The sequence below is a fragment of the Glycine max genome, chromosome 9 (assembly GCF_000004515.6).
Source record: "Glycine max cultivar Williams 82 chromosome 9, Glycine_max_v4.0, whole genome shotgun sequence".
NCBI lineage: Eukaryota > Viridiplantae > Streptophyta > Magnoliopsida > Fabales > Fabaceae > Glycine > Glycine max.
Window position 1 is genome coordinate 44,874,837 of NC_038245.2, and position 21,340 is coordinate 44,896,176.

At 34.4% G+C, this 21,340-nt stretch overlaps 3 protein-coding genes across 7 annotated transcripts; 2 read left to right on the forward strand and 1 right to left on the reverse strand.

Moving 5' to 3' along the window:
• On the forward strand, positions 1-5,304 carry LOC100786091 (E3 ubiquitin-protein ligase MBR1). Of its 2 annotated transcripts, none has more exons than XM_006587595.4 (6): positions 1-517; positions 1,427-2,461; positions 2,788-2,982; positions 3,089-3,219; positions 3,778-3,888; positions 4,510-5,304. In XM_006587595.4, exons 1-6 carry the CDS (start codon positions 368-370, stop codon positions 4,568-4,570), a joined length of 1,683 nt encoding a protein of 560 aa, XP_006587658.1. In that variant the 5' UTR covers positions 1-367; the 3' UTR covers positions 4,571-5,304. The 2 variants fall into 2 exon arrangements, with proteins under 2 accessions (XP_006587658.1, XP_003533473.1); XM_003533425.5 differs by having other exon boundaries at positions 2-517; positions 3,068-3,219.
• A 1,680-nt stretch (positions 5,305-6,984) lies between these two features.
• LOC100777004 (beta-amylase 8) lies at positions 6,985-12,700 on the forward strand. The gene is made up of 10 exons (XM_003534286.5): positions 6,985-7,539; positions 7,948-8,172; positions 8,692-8,772; positions 8,941-9,144; positions 9,680-9,874; positions 10,137-10,301; positions 10,417-10,677; positions 11,395-11,607; positions 11,788-12,004; positions 12,355-12,700. The coding sequence occupies exons 1-10, from the start codon at positions 7,156-7,158 to the stop codon at positions 12,372-12,374; spliced, it is 1,965 nt and encodes a 654-aa protein (XP_003534334.1). The 5' UTR covers positions 6,985-7,155; the 3' UTR covers positions 12,375-12,700.
• A 671-nt stretch (positions 12,701-13,371) lies between these two features.
• LOC100777529 (alkylated DNA repair protein ALKBH8 homolog) lies at positions 13,372-18,148 on the reverse strand. 4 transcript variants are annotated; one of them, XM_041005109.1, is made up of 9 exons: positions 18,007-18,148; positions 17,579-17,897; positions 16,442-16,543; positions 16,215-16,301; positions 15,851-15,976; positions 15,375-15,665; positions 14,760-14,825; positions 13,840-13,928; positions 13,372-13,670 (listed from the first exon to the last, which is right to left on the reverse strand). In XM_041005109.1, exons 2-8 carry the CDS (start codon positions 17,876-17,878, stop codon positions 13,872-13,874), a joined length of 1,029 nt encoding a protein of 342 aa, XP_040861043.1. In that variant the 5' UTR covers positions 17,879-17,897; positions 18,007-18,148; the 3' UTR covers positions 13,372-13,670; positions 13,840-13,871. The 4 variants fall into 4 exon arrangements, with proteins under 4 accessions (XP_040861043.1, XP_003534335.1, XP_006587659.3 ...); XM_003534287.5 differs by having other exon boundaries at positions 13,372-13,928; XM_006587596.3 differs by having other exon boundaries at positions 13,372-13,928; positions 18,049-18,130.
• Between the last annotated feature and the right edge of the window lie 3,192 nt (positions 18,149-21,340).

Below are 21,340 nucleotides of genomic sequence, written 5' to 3' on the forward strand. Positions count from 1 at the left end.
TTTATTCTATGTTCTCTTGCTCACTTTTTTTCTTACAAAAAAAGCCTCCTTTCCCGTTTCCCTGCGAGTTGCTTTGTCTCATTCCCCCAGCTAGCTACTCTCACCACCACACCATTCTTCTCTTTCCGGCTTTACCCTCTTCTCTCATATCACAATCCCAACCTCTTTTTCTTATTACTTATTCAAACGCTTCATCACTCAACCACCTTAACAATGCACCATTCAAAAATCCCACTTTAGTTTTTCCATCATTCTCTGCAGATCTGAACCACCCGGGATCTAAAAGAAAAACCGCATTTTGATTTCTGGGTCTTGCCCTTCGCCTCATTGGGTATCCCGAAACGCATTCGTTTTGCGGAAGAAGAAGATGGGGTCCAGTGCCAGCAAGGCCTCGTCCTCATCGTCGTCGTCGTCTTCGGGGAGTTTCAGGAAGGGTCGATCTAAGGGATACCGAGGTTTCCCATCGTATTGTCTGGGAGCCACGTCTGGATCTCGTGGCATTGATAGTGACGACCAGGTAACTCTAAACTTCAACTCTTTCGCATCCTTTTCAATGTTACGTCAATTAGATTTTTATTTAAAGGATTAATATTTTCATAATTTTTTTTTATAAAAAATATCAAGTATGAAGACATTTCTTTTTCTAGCTTTAATAAACCTGTGTTTTCTGGATTCGGTGCTTGAATTTCCCGTTACTTTTCATTGTGTTTTATTTTAAGCAACATGCATTTATAACGGCATTGCTTACTATGAAGATTATTGCACTGATGCTTGGTGTCGATACATTTATAATAAAATCTAAAATGTGGAAACTGAAAGTTATTGATTTTCTTTCAGTTCATCCCTTGACGTGTTGCCTTTTAATTTAATGCTGATACTCATAATAAATCGATTCTTAATCGAGGAAATGACGTGATTTAACAAACTTAAAATCAAGCTACAGCTAATAATATATTGAGGGATTTGGCTTCTCAAAAGTAAGTAATCTCAGTCATTGCTAATAAAATCAACTGTTGGTGATATTTCAATACACCTGTGATTTGTTATGCATGTGCATGTAATATTAATCATTGATTTTCTCATTAATGGCTGATATTACTTTCTAAAATGATTTACCCACTTTAGAGGATCTACAATGAGTTCATGTTACAAATTTATAAATTTCAAAAGATTCTGGTGTGGTGGCGTATCAGGATTTTCTTAAGTCTACGCCTTTGTCCTATTGTTAGCCCCATTGTCCAATGAGGCCCTATTCTGTTTTTAAGCTATGACATGCCCTTCAGGTTGTTTTGAAAATAATATATTGGAATGGTTTCTCTACCCCATTTGTTTCCGCGTATAACTGTTATGCATTGAAACAGTTTTGGATTTGGTCAAATTTTTGTGGTACTAACTGCCTAACTGTAGTTTGAAACACATGATTTAGGTTTGTGATCAGAATAAAGTAAATGGAGATGATGTAACATACAGCAGTGGCAATGAAATAGATTCAGATGAGGGGAAGACAGAGTCTTTTAGAAAGGTTAAATCTGATGAAGTGCCTTGTGTGCCTTCTAACATTGACCTTGAGGGGTGGGGTCACACTACATCCAGAACTGGTAGCAGCTCTGCACATTCTTCTTCAAATCAGTCCTTGAACCCTTCAAGCCGATTCCTTTCTCGCTTTAGCCTTGTTCCTGGTAATATAAGCTTCAGACTTAGCAGAACCACAAGTTTGGGGTCATCTAGGCCTTGCCCGGTTTCTTCAGAGAGTCTCTCAATATTTAACAATGAAGATGAGCTTAATCTGCCTCCAGGGCTTCCTGGCAGCTTGATCAATAGAAATGAAACTCAACACCGTAGTGACTTGCTTAATGCATCTCTTGCTAGTCAAGTGCCTATACAGTGTCATCAAGAAGCTTCCAATAATTTAAGATCCAATACCCCGACACTGGTTTCCCCTGGCAACTTGGTTAGCAGTCGCACACTTTCTTCTGTTCAGGATGTTGCCAGAGATGGAAATGGTACAAGAGAAGTGCTGGATGTGAACTTGTTTTCTCCTAGAATTCATACTGATTCAGAAAACATTGAGCCTAGACTTACTGATAGACGAAATGGAGCTCGAGAGCCTGTTGAACGTAATGTTCGTTTTAGCCGGACATTAAGTGTTGGAAGGCTCCGTGACAGGGTTCTCCGCCGATCAACAGTATCAGACTTCACATTTTGCCCTTTGCAACGAGAGAGAGATGCTAGTCAAGATAATGGAAGACGGACAGGGGAGAGAGACACAAGAGTGTCACCATCTGGTCGTAATGCTGCAAATTCTTCTACACCTAGATATCCTCTACCCAGTACACCTAGCTCCTTGTTTGGCATCGAAGATTATGAAGTTGAGACTTCACAATCTAGAGAAACTAGGTATCAGGATCTACTGGAGCATAGGTCCAATTTCCTCGAACGGAGAAGAAGAATACGGTCCCAGGTTTGTACACTATGATTTTTTGAATAACTACTGATGGTCTGATAAAATATGTTATCAAACAAAAAGCATACCCTTATAATATGAAAAGAAAAAAGGGAAAAAAGCCAAGATGTTCTGCTTGTAGGTAATCAGTAACTGTGGGCTGTGGTACATCCACATAGAGCTAAGAAACGGTTTGATATTGGTTTAAATAATTGAATTGAGGCATTTCTAACAAAAAAATCTGTAAGACTTGTAATTTCTTTTCTGGAAACATCTGTACTTGTTCTCTTTCCCCATCCCTGCATTTTATTCATTGTTAATGATGCACATTTAAAATGGTTTAGGTCCGTGCTCTTCAGAGGTTGGGTAGCCGGTTTGAAAATCTTTCTGGACATGACAGATCATGTATCTTATCTGGTCAACATAGAAATGGTCGTTGTGCATGCAGAATCAATAGTCGTGATACCAATTCAAATGATGATACCAATGCAAGAGCTAGCATATCAAGAATTGTTATGCTAGCTGAAGCTTTATTTGAGGTAAGTTCAATGCACTGTGTTAGTTGTTCTGGTGGCCATCGTTTTATAATTATACAAGTTGAATATTTGTACATATTTTAATTAGGTTCTGGATGAAATTCACCAGCAATCTGTGGTTTTATCATCTCGCCCTTCTGTGTCATCTATCGGTTCCGTTCCTGCACCTAATGACGTTGTGGAATCCTTGCCTGTCAAATTATACACAAAGTTGCACAAACATCAAGAAGAACCTGTACAGTAAGTATTGAGGCTCATCCTTCTCACTGTTCATTTTCTCAAATGCCTTTGGATTTTTCTTTTTCTATTTTTCTTGTCCACTTTCATTTCCACTTCTTTAATTTAAATAATTCTCTCTGGCATCTATTTTGAGTGACATGTCAAACAAAACTTAGACCATATGTGACTTTTATGTAAGAAAACTTAAAAAGGAGAATGCAAACAGTGAACTACACTATTTAGTCATGTCTTGCGAGAAAATGTTAACTGATACCATATTCCGTGAAGCTTTCCCACCTCTGTACCCGGTTGTTGTCATCATCACTTGCTTTATATTTAGCTTTAACTATTATATAATATATAAAATAATTTGAGGTGTATGAATTTATATGTACCTATTTGTGGAGTGTGGCCTTTGTCCTCTTTCACTTTTTTTAATGACCATGCTGTGCATTTTATTTTTAAATTTATTTTGTACTAATAAACTAAAAACTAGTTTAGGCATTTCTCTAGCATGGAATGTACCAACAGTTTTTTTTTTCTTTTTTTCTTTCCATTGCTAATCCTTTAATATCGAAGATGTTATATATGCCTTGTGGAGTATGAGGATGGAGACAGCATGCGAGTTCTGCCTTGTCATCATGAATTTCATACAACATGTGTAGACAAGTGGCTGAAGGAGATTCACAGGTATGTGGGTATAGGGAGTTGGGAGTCCTTTTGGATAACTATATGGCTAAAAACTTCAAATCTATATAAAATTTACTGCTGTGGTGTATCAATTCATATCTGGTACTGTGGAACCTATCTAGTAAATAGCACAAAAGAATAAAGTAGATAAGTGAATTTTGTGTCTATTTTTAAATTAGAAGCACTTTAATAAGTAAACTGTAAAGCAATGCTGGTAAACACTAGATATTTGCAAAACTATATGATGGTAAAATTTGGAGATTGACAAAACTGACTGAATGTTGTGCCATCTTATGAGCTTTTGCCATATTTTCTACAATTTATTCAACTTGTGGTCCAATCACCATGATATTCTGTGATGAATAATGAAAGATTTAAATGCCCGTCTGACATCATGATTTTATGGATTTTCTACTGCTTTTAATTCTTGGCAATTCATAAGACCCTACTGTAAAAATTGATGAAATTCTTTTGCATCTTCAAATCGAGCTATATATGTCCCAATGTACCATCTTGTCCTTTATTCATATGATCTTTATGTTAATATCTTTACATGCAACTCATGTGCTAAAGATGCTTCGAAATGTGTATCTTTAACTTTTATTATATTACTATACACAGGGTGTGCCCACTATGTCGAGGGGATATCTGTGTATCTGATTCACTGCCAAGGGAGAACTAAGGTGGCCAATTGTTAATCAATATCTCCTTCTGAGATACTCATGGCTCCTTTGATCATTCATTGCACATAAGCTGATGTGACACCATCAGAAGAAGCACTCTCATTGCTGTCAATGATTATTTACTCCAATTTCTGAATAAACATCAAACCATAGTAGAAATAGAATGATCTACTAGCTCATTCTCTATCACCAAGTGAAGCAGATGGCCCAAAAAAGGTGGGGTGGAGGTATTGTTTAATGAAGAATTTTTCCAACATGTTTCACAAAAAAAGGTTCTCTTTTGATGTATCCGACAACCTTTTGTTTTGCCCCACTTCTTGTTTAACACACAATTTGGAAAAAAAGCATCATTCAAATGAGCACTTTTGGTCATGGAGGAAACTGCAGATTGGCTCAAGCATCTTTGACCGAATCATTCTCTTTAGCTGTAGACCAGTCAACTGAGTGGCTTCAAAACTATAAGCAGTGGTGCATGCGTGTGATGATATCCTTTTCACTTTTCAGAGGAAAAAGGGAAAAGAAACATTTCAATTGCAGTGTAAATTGTGGAGACAAGTGGTAGTTGTCTCCTAACAAACCTAAAAAGACCACTAGCTACACTGATTTTTGTTGTACAATTTGTCTACCTTGTGTTCTTCCAATGCATGATCATGATGCAGGGGTGGTTATAGGATGATTTACTACTGTTTTGATAACCCACTTATCTTAATTGAACTGTCAAATTTTATTTTTACATGCTTAATATTTTTATAATTTTATATCATATTAATGCAGGAACCTTGTACATTTTCCATGTTGCAGTGCAGCCACTCACTGTCCTCAGCCTTTTGTTAAGATCACTTATCAGATTATTATTATTATTATAATAATAAAATAGAAAATAGTAAGTTTAAGATATATACAATGATATATTATATTAATTTTTAATGTTCAAATAATGAAATTGTTAGAGTTTGAGTTCAAAATATTAAAAGATGATTGAAGTCTCGTAAAAAAAATAATAAAATTGTTTAGATAGATGATCATGCAAAGTGGCATTGGTTCAAGTAGTTCACATGGCCCAAAGCACATGTATGGTTGGTTTTCGGATCTGTAAATGAGCAATGAGCATGGCTTTGCCTCGTGAGCTGATAGTTGCTTGCCATCGGTAGGCTCAAGTCTCAACGCATACAGAGGTGACAAGTTAGTATTGACAGTCATTGGCACTTCATACATGTCAGTCCACAGCACACTATGCAGTATCCTTTGAGATTATGTAATCCAATTTCAACCAGTTACTACTGAACTTATAGTTAATAGTAACAATAAGAGCAAGTAAGGAAAAATGTATGAAATTATTATTACGTGCAAAATAAAACTTTAGGTTATCATACAATGGTACGAAGCATTAACCAACTAATGAGTAATTTATGTCACAAAAAGTCTATTTGATCATCTTTGTAAAGATTTTTCTTTTTAATTTTTTTTCTTCTTATTACGTGAAAAGTGTCTCTAAAGTTGTTCAGTGGAAATATAATAGATATGAATTCGACGATGCACAACAACAATAATAGCGCAAGGACTTGGATAATCAAGTGACTGAGTGTATGAAAAGGAAATATAATAGATATGAATTCGACGATGCACAACAACAATAATAGCGCAAGGACTTGGATAATCAAGTGACTGAGTGTATGAAAAGGAGAAGATGAAGATGTTTAGAGAGTTGTTCATACCTGATCCTTTAGATGTAACGGAGTATGATACCTATTAGGAAAGACGAGATGTTTACTAGCGGTCGCGGAGTCCTATTTTCATGTCATTTGTTGCTGCAATCATTTCGAGATATGATCGAGAATAGGAGTAATTCTTGTGATTTTCACTGCTAGTTGATAACGATTCAAGTATCAATTCTTATGCTTCACATTTGCACGACCATTGATAGAGTTAGATCCTAAGAGGTATTAGGTCTATAGTCTTGTGATTGAGCCTAGTATTATACCAAGTTTTTTTGTTTTGGTCTAAATCCTCTAAATAGAGCTGAGAACACTATTATTTCTCACATTGCTTTCTAATTTATGTGACGTTTTCCTACCTCAACAAATCTTAATTTACTCCTCCATGCACCACATGATGCATATATTAAATTTAATACGATGTTTTTTTTTAATCCATAAGAATTAAAGACATATATCATAAAATTTATAACAATTAATGTATCTTATTTAATCGAACAATCTTGACTTTCTTAGTTTAGTACAAGAAAATTGAAATGAAATTAGAATCATAGAAAATAAAACAAGAATGTTGATTCACTATATACAAATAAGATACACATACATGATACATGTTAGTATAACATTATATGTTTCCAACGTGAATACAGGTGGTTTGTTATAGCATATATCCAACCCTGGAGTACAGCAATTATTTAAAAAGTTTTTTTAATAAAGGCCCAAGAAGCACTAAGCAGGTGGTGTTGTTTACGTTGGGCCAGAAAACAAACAATCAGGAAACGGCTTTGAGTTTTAGTCGTCAGAGAATTAGTGTATGAAGAAGCGAGAAGAAGAAGTTGAGTGAGAACCGTGAAAATTGAATTGTGAAGATGAAGAGCGTAAACGACGACGCTTCAACCCAAGATCTCGACCCTCAGAGCGACCACAGCTCCGATTACTTAGCTCACCCCCAACCCCACCCTCAGCCCCGCCGTCCTCGGGGTTTCGCGGCGGCAGCGGCGGCGGCCACCACCAATTCCGCCGGCAAGGGGAAGAAGGAGAGGGAGAAGGAGAAGGAGCGCACCAAGCTCCGCGAGCGACACCGCCGAGCCATCACCAGCCGCATGCTCGCCGGACTCCGCCAGTACGGTAATTTCCCCCTGCCAGCGCGTGCCGACATGAACGACGTACTCGCCGCGCTCGCGCGTGAGGCTGGCTGGGTCGTCGACGCCGACGGCACCACCTACCGCCAGTGCCCCCCTCCTTCTCACATGGTTCTTTTCAATTCTCTCAAAATTTCGTGTTTGAGCTTTAATTAACAAATGATTATAGTTGCTTGTTATAGAATACTCCAATTTGTTGATAGTTTATAAGCTTTGGAAGTTGAGATGTAGCCAATTGTGGCAATGCGATTGAATTTACTTACTCGGATTGATTAAAAGAAAATTGAAAGAATAAATAATAGACACATTGACAATGTAAAGGTTTCTTTACACTTTCATTCAATCACAAGACTTTAAAAATCATACTAAGGATGCTTTTTTATTGGTTGATAGGGAAAACATTTTACATTTACAGTGCGTACCTATTAAACCTGAGATGTAATGAGAAAATGATTTGTTATGTTGATTTTAAGTTTTGTTTTTTTACACCTTTGTGTAATGTAATGAGTTATGATGCAGGGGTCATTTGCGGCTAGATCAGTTGAAAGTCAACTCTCTGGTGGTTCTTTAAGGAATTGCTCTGTTAAGGAAACGATTGAGAATCAGACATCTGTGCTTAGAATTGATGAATGCTTGTCGCCTGCATCCATTGATTCTGTTGTAATTGCAGAAAGGGACTCGAAGACTGAGAAATATACAAATGCTAGCCCCATCAATACAGTTGACTGCTTGGAGGCTGATCAGGTGATTTAGTGATTAATTCTAGTGGACTTGTACCATATTTGATGTTGATTCCAATATACATGAGATATGGTTTTAACAAATGAAAGAAGTCATGGAGTGTGTTATTAACAAATACACTTAATATTTAAAATATATTCCCCTTGATTTGGAAGTATTATTGCTAGATATGTTGGTGTGTGAAACTCACAACCATAAGGGACAACCTGAATATCAAGATAATTAAAATTCACTATAATTCTTCATAAGAAAAAAATTGACGATGACAATGCTGATATAGAACAATATAGAAAAAAAAATATTGCACCTGAACTTACTTAACTGATGCTAATCTTGCAAATCTCACTTCCTCAATGGCTTTGTGTTGGTTGGTGGTAAGCTAGATAGTTTTGGGATTGAAACTAAATCATTCTCTGTATTAATTAAGTGCTTTTAACTTATGCATCAATATCCATTATATGGAGCCTTATATATGAGAATATGTGATCCAGGACCAGCTGATAGTGTAATTTATTGATGCAGCTTATGCAAGATATTCATTCTGGGGTGCATGAAAATAACTTTACTGGCACACCATATGTTCCTGTTTATGTAAAGCTTCCAGTAAGTGTCTTCTATTTGCTTCTTGCTGAATAACTAGCATTGATCCTGTTTGATTTGTAGTTCTATACAACAAATTATACATTTACAACTTTATTTTGTGTGTCCTTTTAGTACTTTGTTTTCCTAGTATTTCATTATAAGGTTTCAAAAATTAGTCTTTTATTGCAGGCTGGTATTATTAACAAATTTTGCCAGTTGATTGATCCTGAAGGCATAAAGCAGGAGCTCATCCATATCAAGTCTTTAAATGTAGATGGTGTTGTTGTGGATTGTTGGTGGGGCATTGTTGAAGGCTGGAGCTCACAGAAATATGTGTGGTCTGGTTATAGGGAGCTTTTTAACATTATTAGAGAATTCAAACTGAAGTTACAGGTATAATTTTAATTGCTCATATAATCCTATACATGCATTGATCTCCTTTAAAAAAGAATTATCAAACTCAAGTATGTTTTTTCTATGTGTACTATGTGGCGCATGTCTGGGATTTCAGTAATAGGGCCCCAAGTCATTTAGAGGTGCATATTTTGGTTTGAATTATTGATAGAAGTCCTGCTTATTAAATTCTTGAAACAAGTAAAAAACATGAAGGGCATAATATGGAACAAAGTATTTCATAATGAGTAGATGTTGTCAACTCAACTCTATGACATCTATTTCTGATATGGAAACTTTGACATAATAACTAGCAGATGATTTGAGTAGTATTATTTCTTAAAAGTCCGTTTCTTCAGCAGTTCAATTCAATACATAAAACTGTTCCCTCGCTTGCATGCTATTTGAAATACCATATTATTTCAAAATAGGTCAGAGGTTTCTCTAATTGGATGTGTATTTTTGTTATGGGAATTGGGAAGCATCTTTGAAGTTGTTGTAGAACCTTTCTTGATTTTTGTTTCAAATTCTGAAGGTTGTTATGGCATTTCATGAATGTGGAGGGAATGATTCTAGTGATGCATTAATTTCCCTCCCACAATGGGTTTTGGATATTGGAAAAGACAACCAAGATATATTCTTCACAGATCGTGAAGGACGGAGGAATACTGAATGCCTTTCTTGGGGGATTGACAAAGAACGAGTTCTCAAAGGCAGAACTGGAATTGAGGTATGAAAATATTGAATGCAACACTCCTAGATTCAAAGATTTGATATTCACTTTATTGTCAAATTTCTGTTAGTTACATTTACATGCTAATTTCCAGTATAGTTGTGCATTTCACCTTAAAAAAAGAACATTTCTTTCTAGTATGTGTGCAATTCTATGTGAACATAGATTATATTCTTTGAAGTATTCCTCAATTGAAATCTAGATGCGTTTTCATTTGCTGTGTGTTTGTTACTGATTAGCCTTCTCAAAAAATATGCAGGTCTATTTTGATATGATGAGAAGCTTTCGGACAGAGTTTGATGACCTGTTTGCAGAAGGTTTGATTTCTGCTGTGGAGGTTGGACTTGGAGCATCTGGAGAGCTAAAATATCCTTCTTTCTCAGAAAGAATGGGATGGAGGTATCCTGGTATCGGTGAGTTTCAGGTACCTCATATTGTGGCCCTGTTGCAAAGTTGTTGCATTCCTCTGTAACATAAATAGTGTATATGCTATCATATTATAAAGTAGTCCTGTTTTTTGTCTCATCTTCTATGGGCAGTGCTATGATAAATACCTGCAGCATAGTCTGCGCAGAGCAGCCAAATTACGTGGTCACTCTTTCTGGGCTAGAGGACCTGATAATGCTGGACATTACAATTCTATGCCACATGAAACTGGATTCTTTTGTGAGCGAGGTGATTATGACAACTATTATGGACGCTTCTTCTTACATTGGTACTCCCAGACATTAATAGACCATGCAGATAATGTTTTGTCTCTTGCAACACTTGCTTTCGAGGAAACAAAGATAACTGTCAAGGTAGTCTTCCTGGTATATCAGTTTTTTTTTCCAGAGTAGTTTTGTCTAGGTTGAGGGCGAGCCCTGGTGCAGCGGTAAAGTTGTGCCTTGGTGACTTGTTGGTCATGGGTTCGAATCCGGAAACAGCCTCTTTGCATATGCAAGGGTAAGGTTGCGTACAATATCCCTCCCTCATACCTTCGCATAGCGAAGAGCCTCTGGGCAATGAGGTACGCTAGTTTAGTTTAGTTTTGTCTAGGTTGTATGACTAAATTTGGATGATGTTAGTTACTGCCAGCATTGAGTGTATTCAGGGTCAGTTTGGTATCCCCTTAAAAACTGGGATTGCATTTACTACACATTTTAATTTAAAGAGAGAAACTTCTCATGGTGCATAATTCCTTATCTTTGAAAATTATAATGTGGGTGTATAAATAAAAATTTTGGTTAAAAAAGGGAAATAGCAAAACCAAAAGAGGAACAGAGTGAATCCTTGTGATGAAATCAACTGGGAAATAAGATAATATGAATATCGCAAAGGAAACTTAATCTCAGATTTAAAATGACAACAGATTTAAAAAAAACTAACATTTAGCAGGTATTTGACCTTATGAAACATGGCCATTACATCTCCTGAAAAAATCATATGCTGCCCTCAAAAGTACAAGTATACCAACTGATATTATATCATTTTCTTTAAATTAATGAATAAATATCTTAGACAACGATATCATGTAGGTTCCCGCTGTATACTGGTGGTATAAGACTCCTAGTCATGCTGCAGAGTTGACAGCAGGATATCACAATCCAACAAATCAGGATGGATATTCTCCTGTGTTTGAGGTTCTGAGAAAACATGCTGTCACCATGAAATTTGTCTGCTTAGGATTTCATCTTTCCAGCCAGGAAGCTAATGAATCATTGATTGATCCAGAGGGTTTGAGTTGGCAGGTAATTTTGTTTTCCTACGTTCTTAACCTTCATGAGAATGATTCTTCTGACAAGTTCTGTAGTTACTTACATGAAGGCAGTAGTGATGCTTATTAAAGAGTTTGCATAACTTATTTCGGCCAACTTGGACCGAGGATGTTTGGATCAATGATGATGATTGTATGTTATATGTTTTCTCAGGTGCTAAACTCAGCTTGGGATCGCGGGTTGATGGCTGCTGGAGAGAATGCACTCCTTTGCTATGATAGAGAAGGGTACAAGAAATTGGTTGAGATTGCGAAGCCCAGAAATGACCCCGATCGCCGACACTTCTCATTCTTTGTTTATCAGCAACCATCTTTGCTGCAGACAAATGTTTGCTGGTCCGAACTGGATTTCTTTGTCAAATGCATGCATGGTAAGGTTCCTTAGAATTTACTCTAATCTATGTGGGAAATATTCTTTTTATGTGGTTGTTTGCACAAAGCATGGTATTCTCCAATGTCATTGCCCCAATTATTTTTTTTCCTCTTGTTTACATGGAAATGCCCAACTATCACTTTCAGGGTATTCTGTATAGTCAGAGAATTTCCAAGTTTGATACAAATTATGCCTGAAGCATTGATTAAGTTTCTTTCACTATAATGAAACTGAATGTCTTTTCAAGCGGGCTTCATAATTTCAAAATCGTTGTTATCAAGTTTTATTATTTATCCTTCAGCAAATATTTTTCCGTCTAATGTTTACTATAGCTAGCTATTCTTGCAGGTGAGATGACAGATCTATAATGGCGGCAAAATTCACGTTTTAACTGTAGGCCATTTCATGGGGGCGTAATGACCTTGTGGCAGTACAATGCCATTTGTAACAATATCATCTATATATAATATTGACAGCCTTCAAGAGGTGGCCAGCCCCCAAGCAGCACCGTACCATATTAGATCAGTGCTTTTTGCAAGCTTGGTAATGCCAGTCTAAGTTCTACGGCATTCCAACTTCTGATCTATCTAACCGATAAAACTGGCAGTTATGAAATGTGATTATGGATGGCCAAATTTCATGAAGAAATTTGTTGGCAATAATAAAAAGCAAATATATGTCTCTAGTTTGTCTAGACTTTGTTATTCTAAATGTGTTTGTTTGGGTGGTTCAAAATCTATTCAGCCACTGAACTGAATCACTAAGGCGATGAAAGTATACGTCTGGTCCTCCAAGCATGGAGAGTGCAAAGCTTAAATTACAAGCAGTTAACTCTCAGCTAACAATGCCATAGGAAAGGCAAGGTTAAGATATTTTCAAACAAGGGCAGCAGCTTTGCTAAAGTTTGATACTGAATTTAACACAACTTTAATACCAGTGGTACTATTTGAATTCCATTGAGATTCTTTCATTTACTTCCATATATAAATTTTATTTTCAAAACTTTGTTATGGCAAATTAAGTCAGTATAATTGCTCGCAAGATAAATGTAAGAAGATTCAATGACAAAATTGACATAAATATGTAATCTAAGCAAGTAAGCTATAAATCTGATCCTTAAAAGTCAATATACTAGTGAAGCCACGTGAGGCTACAACTGAAAAATGATAGGAATACTTGGGTGAGGAATATCTGCATAATTATGCAACAAACATGACTCCAACAACAACAAAAAAAAAAAACAGCGAAATAAGAAATGACAATTGATCTTTATCTGCGCAAAATTAGCTCAAGTCTCTATATCTTCCCATCTTGTTATTTATTACCTTCATTGTTATTCTTTAATGTTTGTTCGAGTAAAACCAATTCATCACAAAGAAATTTTACATAAACAACTGAGTGTACCGGTACAAATGAGACGATGCCTATCGGATTGAGAATATTTAAATGGATGGGTATAAGCTATAGAGAAGTTTTTATCCTCAGCAGTCAACCACATATCGCTCTTGATCCCTATTCCACAAGTTAACAGTTATAGCATATATTTCATGCAGAACTCCACACTAATCAGAGGGAAACAAAAATCCAATTACGGGCTTGTAGAAATAGAAATGTTGCGTCTTGGAAGTTGAAATTGGAGGCAAGAGGATAACATGATTTGAAGCCTGAAGCCACAAGCCAAGGCGGTTGTCAGAGTTCTACCATGTTAAGTGTATTCACATCGATTGATGATAAAGATTACTGAATGAAGCTGTGGTGGCAGAGAACTGGTGGTCTATAAAGGAACAACAAACAAATGCAGAATATCTCAATGAGAAATATTTGATGCATTACATTGTAAACCTTCTTGCCACCTCGGTGAAACCTTATCTTCGAGAATCGCAATACTGAGGAAATTCACATTTGCACAAACCTTCTCTAACCTGGTATACACAAAAAGTTAATTTTAACATGCAGACAGGAAAGAAAAATCTTGGAACAAACAATTAGTTTATTATAACTGAGAAGTTGCAGGCAGAGACATATTTCTTAGGATTTCAACAATGTCAAATGTATATTAGTAAGGAGAAATCTAGATTGATTGCATCATGTAAACATAGTAATAGGAAAATGTATCCTTGTATTTGATTTTACATTATAAAAATATCAAGTCTGTACTGCAATTGAAACACAATTGTCAGCATATGCTTCTCTTTTCTCTCTCTCAAAGTAGTATCCCTGTCACAATTATAAGTGTGGTTTAGATTTTGATTATTATCACCCCTGTTCTAATATGTTGAAATTCATCTTAAAGTAAGTGGGTCTTGTTTAAGCTTCAAGCACAAATGGCTCGTATGTGAAGAGGGCATGTTAGACTTATAAAACCATTCAGGTGCTTTCATCTAACAATTAAAGCTTTTATTTTAGGATAGTTTGGTTCAAGACATACACTAAACTGTGGGAATACAAATTGTTCCAAGTGTTTCTAAAGCATTTTCTTTTTCAAATATGCTAATTATTGTATTTAAAGGAATATTGTACAGGAAAATTATAGACTATATCAACCGATCATATAAACTATGAAAAGCCCTAACAACAGAAGGATTTCAAGAGCAGGTGTCGTAGCTACCGAAATAATTCCATTACCAATGGCAATTTTTATTTTCCTCTTGTGCTGAACAACTAGATACTGAATCACTCACAATAAAAATTACTAAGGGGTTTAATATGGTGTTTAGAGGAAGAGCAGAAAAAAGACCATAACATCCACACACCTTTCGAAATGTAAAAGATACCCTTCTTGAAGCCCTTCTGATGACTTTGCCATTCACTTTGTCTATCTGTCGGGGGAGAAAATATATTTAGTTGCAAAAATATACACTATCAAAACACAATTAAATGCAATTAAAGCAGGGAGGATCAACTTAGGTTTTCTGCCAACAACAGAATACACCATACTTGGAAAAAATGCTAGAAATTAGGACAGAAAAGTTGCCCTATTACAGAACATGTGAGAGAGCTACAAAACATCTTAATGTGAAGCAGCAATGCAGCATAATGAAATACAGATTGTCTTCTAACAAGTCAAATACATATGAACTTAATATCTTAAACATAGAAATTCTCAAACAAGGATCTTTTGGAAAATGGTCTGTTTTGCAAATTATATATATAAAATTTGAGGAAACTTTTGGCTTGCTCATGAACCAAAAAATGATTGTTTTGCTTTTCCACTCTCATGCCTTTTAAGATATGCTATTCATGATTTTTCCATTTAAATGACCACAAATCACTTCCAGACCATGAAAGCAAAACAGGATTCTGAAATGTAACAATTTCTTTCAACATCCAAAAGGTGGCAAAGCATAATCATTTCCAAAACATCACACCTTGTGGTGTGGAATGTAATGATGCCATGCATAACGTGCTTCTCCAGACAAGAGAAGCAAAGATCGAGGGGGAAGATAGATAGCCCTTCTTATAAAATTTGATTGGTCTTCTGGATTTTCTATTTTTGCAACAGCACTTGAGGCAACTCTGGGAAGCCAATCACCATTTTCATATCGTCTGAACTCCATTATACAAGGCCCTGATAATGAAAGGCTGAAAATTAAATCTTCAAATGCAGAGTGAGTGTCTATATGGGGGGACAAACCCACTCCAGGTGGGTACTCATTTACCTGTAACATAGTAACATTTAAACTTTGAACATCATAAACAATGCTTACATCTAAAAGTATCAAACAGTGTTCATTTATTACTAATATACAATAACTAATCTTTTTCCTCATGAATTAACTTTTACAATAATAGCATTTTATCATTGGATTAAAAAATTGTGGAGTACAGTAGTAAGTTTGCATACCGTAAGTTGGTCCAAAACTATATTTTTAACATTCTCGAAAGTTGGACATGATGAGATTCTGTCAAGTATTGGAGAAACAAATGATGGAAGTTCACCTAAGCAATGTCTGGTATTAACATTCCTAATCTGTGAAGCCAAATAAAGTAGAAAGGAGAGTCTAGATTAATCAATCTTCTCACGATAGTCAGCAACCTATTTGTTATATTATAATTATAATATAACACATTTCCGACTAGTTTGGAATAGGACAATCAATTTCATAAAAATAATTATTTATTTGGCTGGAAATTGGAAAAAGGTTGGATCTCCACTAATTTAGGCACACCATATAATGAGAAAAACCCAAACAATCCTTGAAACTCACATCATAACGAAACTCATAACCATAGTGTTGAACCCTTCTTTTTGAAAGACTGTTCCAAGGCCTACAGTCAACAGCTTGAAGCAACTCCTGAGAAGACAGAAAAGGCCAAAATTTAGGCATGAAGCAACAACATAAGTAAAAAATGATTTGAAACACAAGTGCAAGAAAAATGAAAACACGGTAAGCTAAACAATGTAGCAGTGATACAAAAGGAAAAGATTCATAACCTCTTCTTCTTTAGCACTAATGAAGTCATGCACTAGGAAAAGGCCTGGAATGCTCACATCTGATGCTGTGATAGATACAGGAACCAAGTCACTAGCTTGATCCTGAACAGACATATAGACTCATAAGTACTAGCGTACGGGATAATTCCATGAACCACCATTTCTTGTTTAGAAAATTATACCACCTTCCTTACTTTGTAATTTTAACTAATTTTAAGAAACTTAAGGGTACGGTCTGTACATGGAAGTAGGGGAAGTTAGTATAATTTTCCAAATACTGAAGTGTCAAAGCATAAGAATAAGAATTTAATCGGAATACACAACAGTTTAAAGTTTTGTACATTATCATCCAAACATGGATTGCAATATAATTAAAAATATTGTAATAATCACTTTAAAGGTTAAGATGATTTTTAATTAGGCGACAGTCTAAAAACCTTTACACTAATACTGTGTCAAAATTAAACTCTAAGAATAATACATAAAATAAGGGGTGACATGCACAATTAGTGTAAAGTTTTTACATTGTCAATCAATAAGAAATCACTATTAATATTGTTTTTCAAGCAGTTATTATAAAAGTCATCAAATTTACCATACATGTCGGTTTGTGATAGTGATTGAATGATAGTGCATGTATTATTTATTCTAAAATAAGCAAAGTAGACAAAATATTCTAATAAAAGAGAATGCTTTAGTTACATTACATTAAGGGGACATTTGGTAGGGTAAAAGTTTTTTCATGCCTAGAAATCATGAATCATGGAAATCATGTTTCCTGTGAATAAATAAAAATTGTTTAGTTGACTATTGGAATCTTAAGATAAGTTTCCTAGGAATCAAAAGAGTTATGTATTATTTTTACTACATTAAATAATTTAATAAAGTAAAATGAAAAATTACTCCGGAAAGTAAGATTCCCACCCCTCCCGTGGGAAAGTATTCGTGAGAAACGGATTAAAAAACATTCCTTCCCAGGAATGTTATTTTTTTAAAATTGATACCAAACATGGGCAACTAAATTTTCCAACCTAATTCCCGGAATCCCCTAAATGTAATGTAACTAGAGGTATGCACATACAATTAGCCAGCCCCAAACATAGACACAAACCAATTTAGTAAAATGTGTGGCAGCACCTGTGGAGTTGGCTGAAGCACAGAGTAACGGATATGCAAAGATCGACCTCCAAGTTCAGGACATGATTGTCCATGTAATGCCTTTAAGGCAGCTTGTGCAGAACCCTCTTCAACATAAGCTACAATGACACGTGTCCCACTCTCATCTGCTGCATAAACTCCCTTCAGCTCTCCAAATTTGCAGAACACAGATGCAATGTCATCGTCAGAGAGCCCCACTGCGGACCCACAATTGGCCACGAAAAGGTTCGAACTCAATTCACCGTCATTCTTAGGACGCCCAAACCGTGGCAAACCCATCTCAATGCCCCCAACGAAGCTGCATAAATAAATGAGACAAATTTCATTAGGGTCATCGAAGTTTCATGTTTTGGTTCGATCCAGTTGAGGATCAGCGAAAACTATAATGAAATAATGTGAATTCGCACTTCCACTGTTGAGGGAAGAATAAAGTTTCAATTTTGTTTTACCGATCTCCAAGCGTTATTGGTGTTTGTGCTACACAATCAGACTCAACAATATGAAATACTGTGGGTAGTAATAGAATGCAGTTATCACAATTCATAGACAACCTAGACTAGACCAAATCAAAGGATCTGTGTTGGGTCGAAAAAATTGTATGTTGGGAGATGCTATTTGCAAACCCTTTTTGCTATTCGTACAGACCTTTTTTAATTTTTTAATACAAAAAACATCTTTTTAGAAACTTTAAAAAAAATCTCAAAAAAAAAGAAACTTCAAAATTTATATGTTGCTAACTTTGATTACTATGTTGAAATTGGTATATGATGTTAAACTTTTGTATTTTTTTAACTTTGATTAATGATTATTATGTTGAACTTTGGTATTTTGTTGACTTGAATTACTATGTTGAACTTCGTAAATATTGTTGAATTAGTATATGAAATATGGTCTTTAGTTATTGAATGCTTATTATTCGTAGATGAAAATTGAACTTGGTATTGGGATTATTATTTTTGAATGATTGATATTACAAAATAAAAAAAATTATTTAAAAGTTACATTTACTAAAATTTGGAATATATTTTTCGTACAAAATTGGATAAATATTTAAAGTTGTGGTATATATATAGGTATATTAATTTTGTCATGAAAAGAGAGGGATTTGATTCCCTCTGGTATTTTTTTCATGAGTGTTAGTGACAAATACAAGATCCTTCTCTATTAGAGAGAAATTATTTTACCACTAATAGTGACTTATCATAATTCTCTCAAAAATTCATCAGAACTTGTGATATAATATATATATATATATATATATATATATATATATATATATATATATATATATTTCCATATCGGTTTGACAGTGATATATTTCATCACTAAGAATGCGAATAACAATTCATTCTCTATTAGCCAGGTATTATATCCATCACTAACAATGATGAATTGTATTCCTCACTATTTGTGATGTATCTATAGTTTTAAAATCAATTTTAATCTTGCAATTTGTGTCGACGATGTTAAGGAATTGTTCTATCGCAAATTTGTGACGACATCAATTTTCCCTCAATAAATATTTGCGATGGCCCTATTAATATTGAATTTTAACTCGTCACAAATATGTTACGTGACTGTTTTTTTAGCAATTTAGGGAGAGATTTTCTCCTTTTCTAATATCATTTTTTTAGTAGTGAAAGTACTTAATCTCTTTTTCATGCACTTCTTCAATCACCTCCCCAATATAAACACATAGTATCATTCAAACTGTTATTGAGATTTAGTAGTGAAGATGGAAGTGGAACTATGTACTTTATGAATTAATGAGTGACTCATCCAAATGGGGCATCAAAACCTTGAAGGTATAATGCTATTTGACACCATTCAATAGCTAAAAAATTTGTAACACTTGGGTCTCTAATTCAAAATGTTATTTATGGAAACTCTATTAATGTTGGGGGCTTAAAAAACAAGTTTTATATAACTAGTTATATAAAGTAGGTATAAAACTATAACCAATTTAAAATAGTTATAGTTATAAAATTATAACTAGTTTTTATAGAAATGAGTATTTTAAATAACTTATTTTATTCCTTCATAGCAAGTTATGTATTTGATTTTGGATATAATTGGTTATATAACTAGTTTATTCATAACTAGTTATATACACATTTTTTTTAAAAAGAATAACCAGCTATATCAAATTATACTCATTTTAAAAATTTGTCCAGGCCTTAAATTTTTTTTATTATCACACAATATCAATTACAACCATATATGATATATAAGATTGGTTGAGTAATTAAGAAAAATGAAAGAAAAAAATATCACAAATTTGATCTCTCCTGATAGCAAACTAACATATTAATATTTAAAATTTGTTGATAAAAAACATTAATTAAGATAAAGTTCAAGTTCAAAATTTGAAGCTTACAACCATTGCTCATTTTTCTTACACAGGCTTCAAATTCCCCAAACAAGTGTCAATCGTGTCTCAAAATATAACCGTGAGTGACCATGAAATATAAGAATAAAAGAATTTAAATATGTTTTTGATGTCTAATAAATTTTATATATGATTTCTAATAAAAAATTCTTAAAGTTTGGTCCCTAATTTTTTTTTATTTTGTAATTGGTGCTTGCCATTATATTGACTCTTTTAACTTGAGACACCAACATATTTGGTGGAAAATATATTGGTGTTTGTGATTAAAAAAAATTAAAGAAAAAAATCAAAAATATTTTAGAGACCATTTAATAGAGCCAATGTAATGATAGTGACGAAATACAATTTTTTTTTTCAGAAACCAAATACAAAATCCATAAATTTGGAGTGATTCACCAAATCATTAAAATTTAAGATACAAAAAATAATATCGAGTGGAGTAATTCTACCAAAAATTGCTTTTTCTAAAAGGTTTGGAGCTATGGTATGGTACTCACTGTTCCAAGGAAGATGCACCCCTGGTGTTATGGTAAACGAAGAAAAAAACATATTAATTAAAGAAGCACGCTTTAATAAATAAACCAGAATTTGGAGTATAATGACACTTTCTTTTTAAGAAAAAAAATACAAGTGTGTCAAAAGGTAACAACAGTTAAAGTAGCACATTGGATAAATAATTTTGAAAGTTTAATGGAATGATTTTTTCTTCTTCTAAAAGAGTAAAATGTGATACATGTGTGCCAAAAAGCCGTATTGTTAAAATAATACACGCCTGTTGCATTTGGCGTGAAGGAGAATTTCAATGGTCGAGTACTTTAATTTGATAAAATAGATCTCAATCTCTCATTGGGTTTTTATATTTATATATTGTTGTAAATAAATTATTTATTATTTAATTATTGCAACTGAAATTTTTTAATATGTTTTGATTTACGGCACTTGGAGAAGTTGATTTGGCATAATCCAACTTCTCAATGTCACTATTAATTTGTATTAGAAAAATTCATCATGCCAATGCAACGAGAGATAATGATAATGCTGCTAAACTGCTAAATTGATTTTTGAATGGCGGAAGGAATGGTTCCAATTAAGTGTTTATTTCCAACGATTCGTTGGTTAAGTGATCTTAACACCGGAAGTCACTATGGTTGTTCTTGTCTTGTCTTCGAAAGAATTGGATATTTTTGGTTGTTTAATTCAGAGTTATGGTATTATTTTGAGGAATACTACTTTGTTGGGGTCATACTCTTAATCACACTCATCTTTATTTCATGAACCTAGACAGCTTGTGATTTTAAAAAAAATGACGTCGACCAATAAAGAGGAATATAATTAAAAAAGTGTGATTGAGA

Coding starts and splice junctions, on each gene's coding strand:
- LOC100777529 (XM_041005109.1), bottom strand. CDS start 17,878: ATGGGTTTGCCACGGTTTGGGCGTCCTAAGAATGACGGTGAATTGAGT. Junction 15,977..16,214: donor GTTATGAGTTTCGTTATGAT/GTGAGTTTCAAG, acceptor TTGGCTTCACAG/ATTAGGAATGTTAATACCAG. Junction 14,826..15,374: donor ATTACATTCCACACCACAAG/GTGTGATGTTTT, acceptor CTCCCCCGACAG/ATAGACAAAGTGAATGGCAA.
- LOC100786091 (XM_003533425.5), top strand. CDS start 368: ATGGGGTCCAGTGCCAGCAAGGCCTCGTCCTCATCGTCGTCGTCGTCT. Junction 518..1,426: donor GCATTGATAGTGACGACCAG/GTAACTCTAAAC, acceptor CACATGATTTAG/GTTTGTGATCAGAATAAAGT. Junction 3,220..3,777: donor CATCAAGAAGAACCTGTACA/GTAAGTATTGAG, acceptor TTAATATCGAAG/ATGTTATATATGCCTTGTGG.
- LOC100777004 (XM_003534286.5), top strand. CDS start 7,156: ATGAAGAGCGTAAACGACGACGCTTCAACCCAAGATCTCGACCCTCAG. Junction 8,173..8,691: donor ACTGCTTGGAGGCTGATCAG/GTGATTTAGTGA, acceptor TTATTGATGCAG/CTTATGCAAGATATTCATTC. Junction 10,302..10,416: donor CTGGTATCGGTGAGTTTCAG/GTACCTCATATT, acceptor TTCTATGGGCAG/TGCTATGATAAATACCTGCA.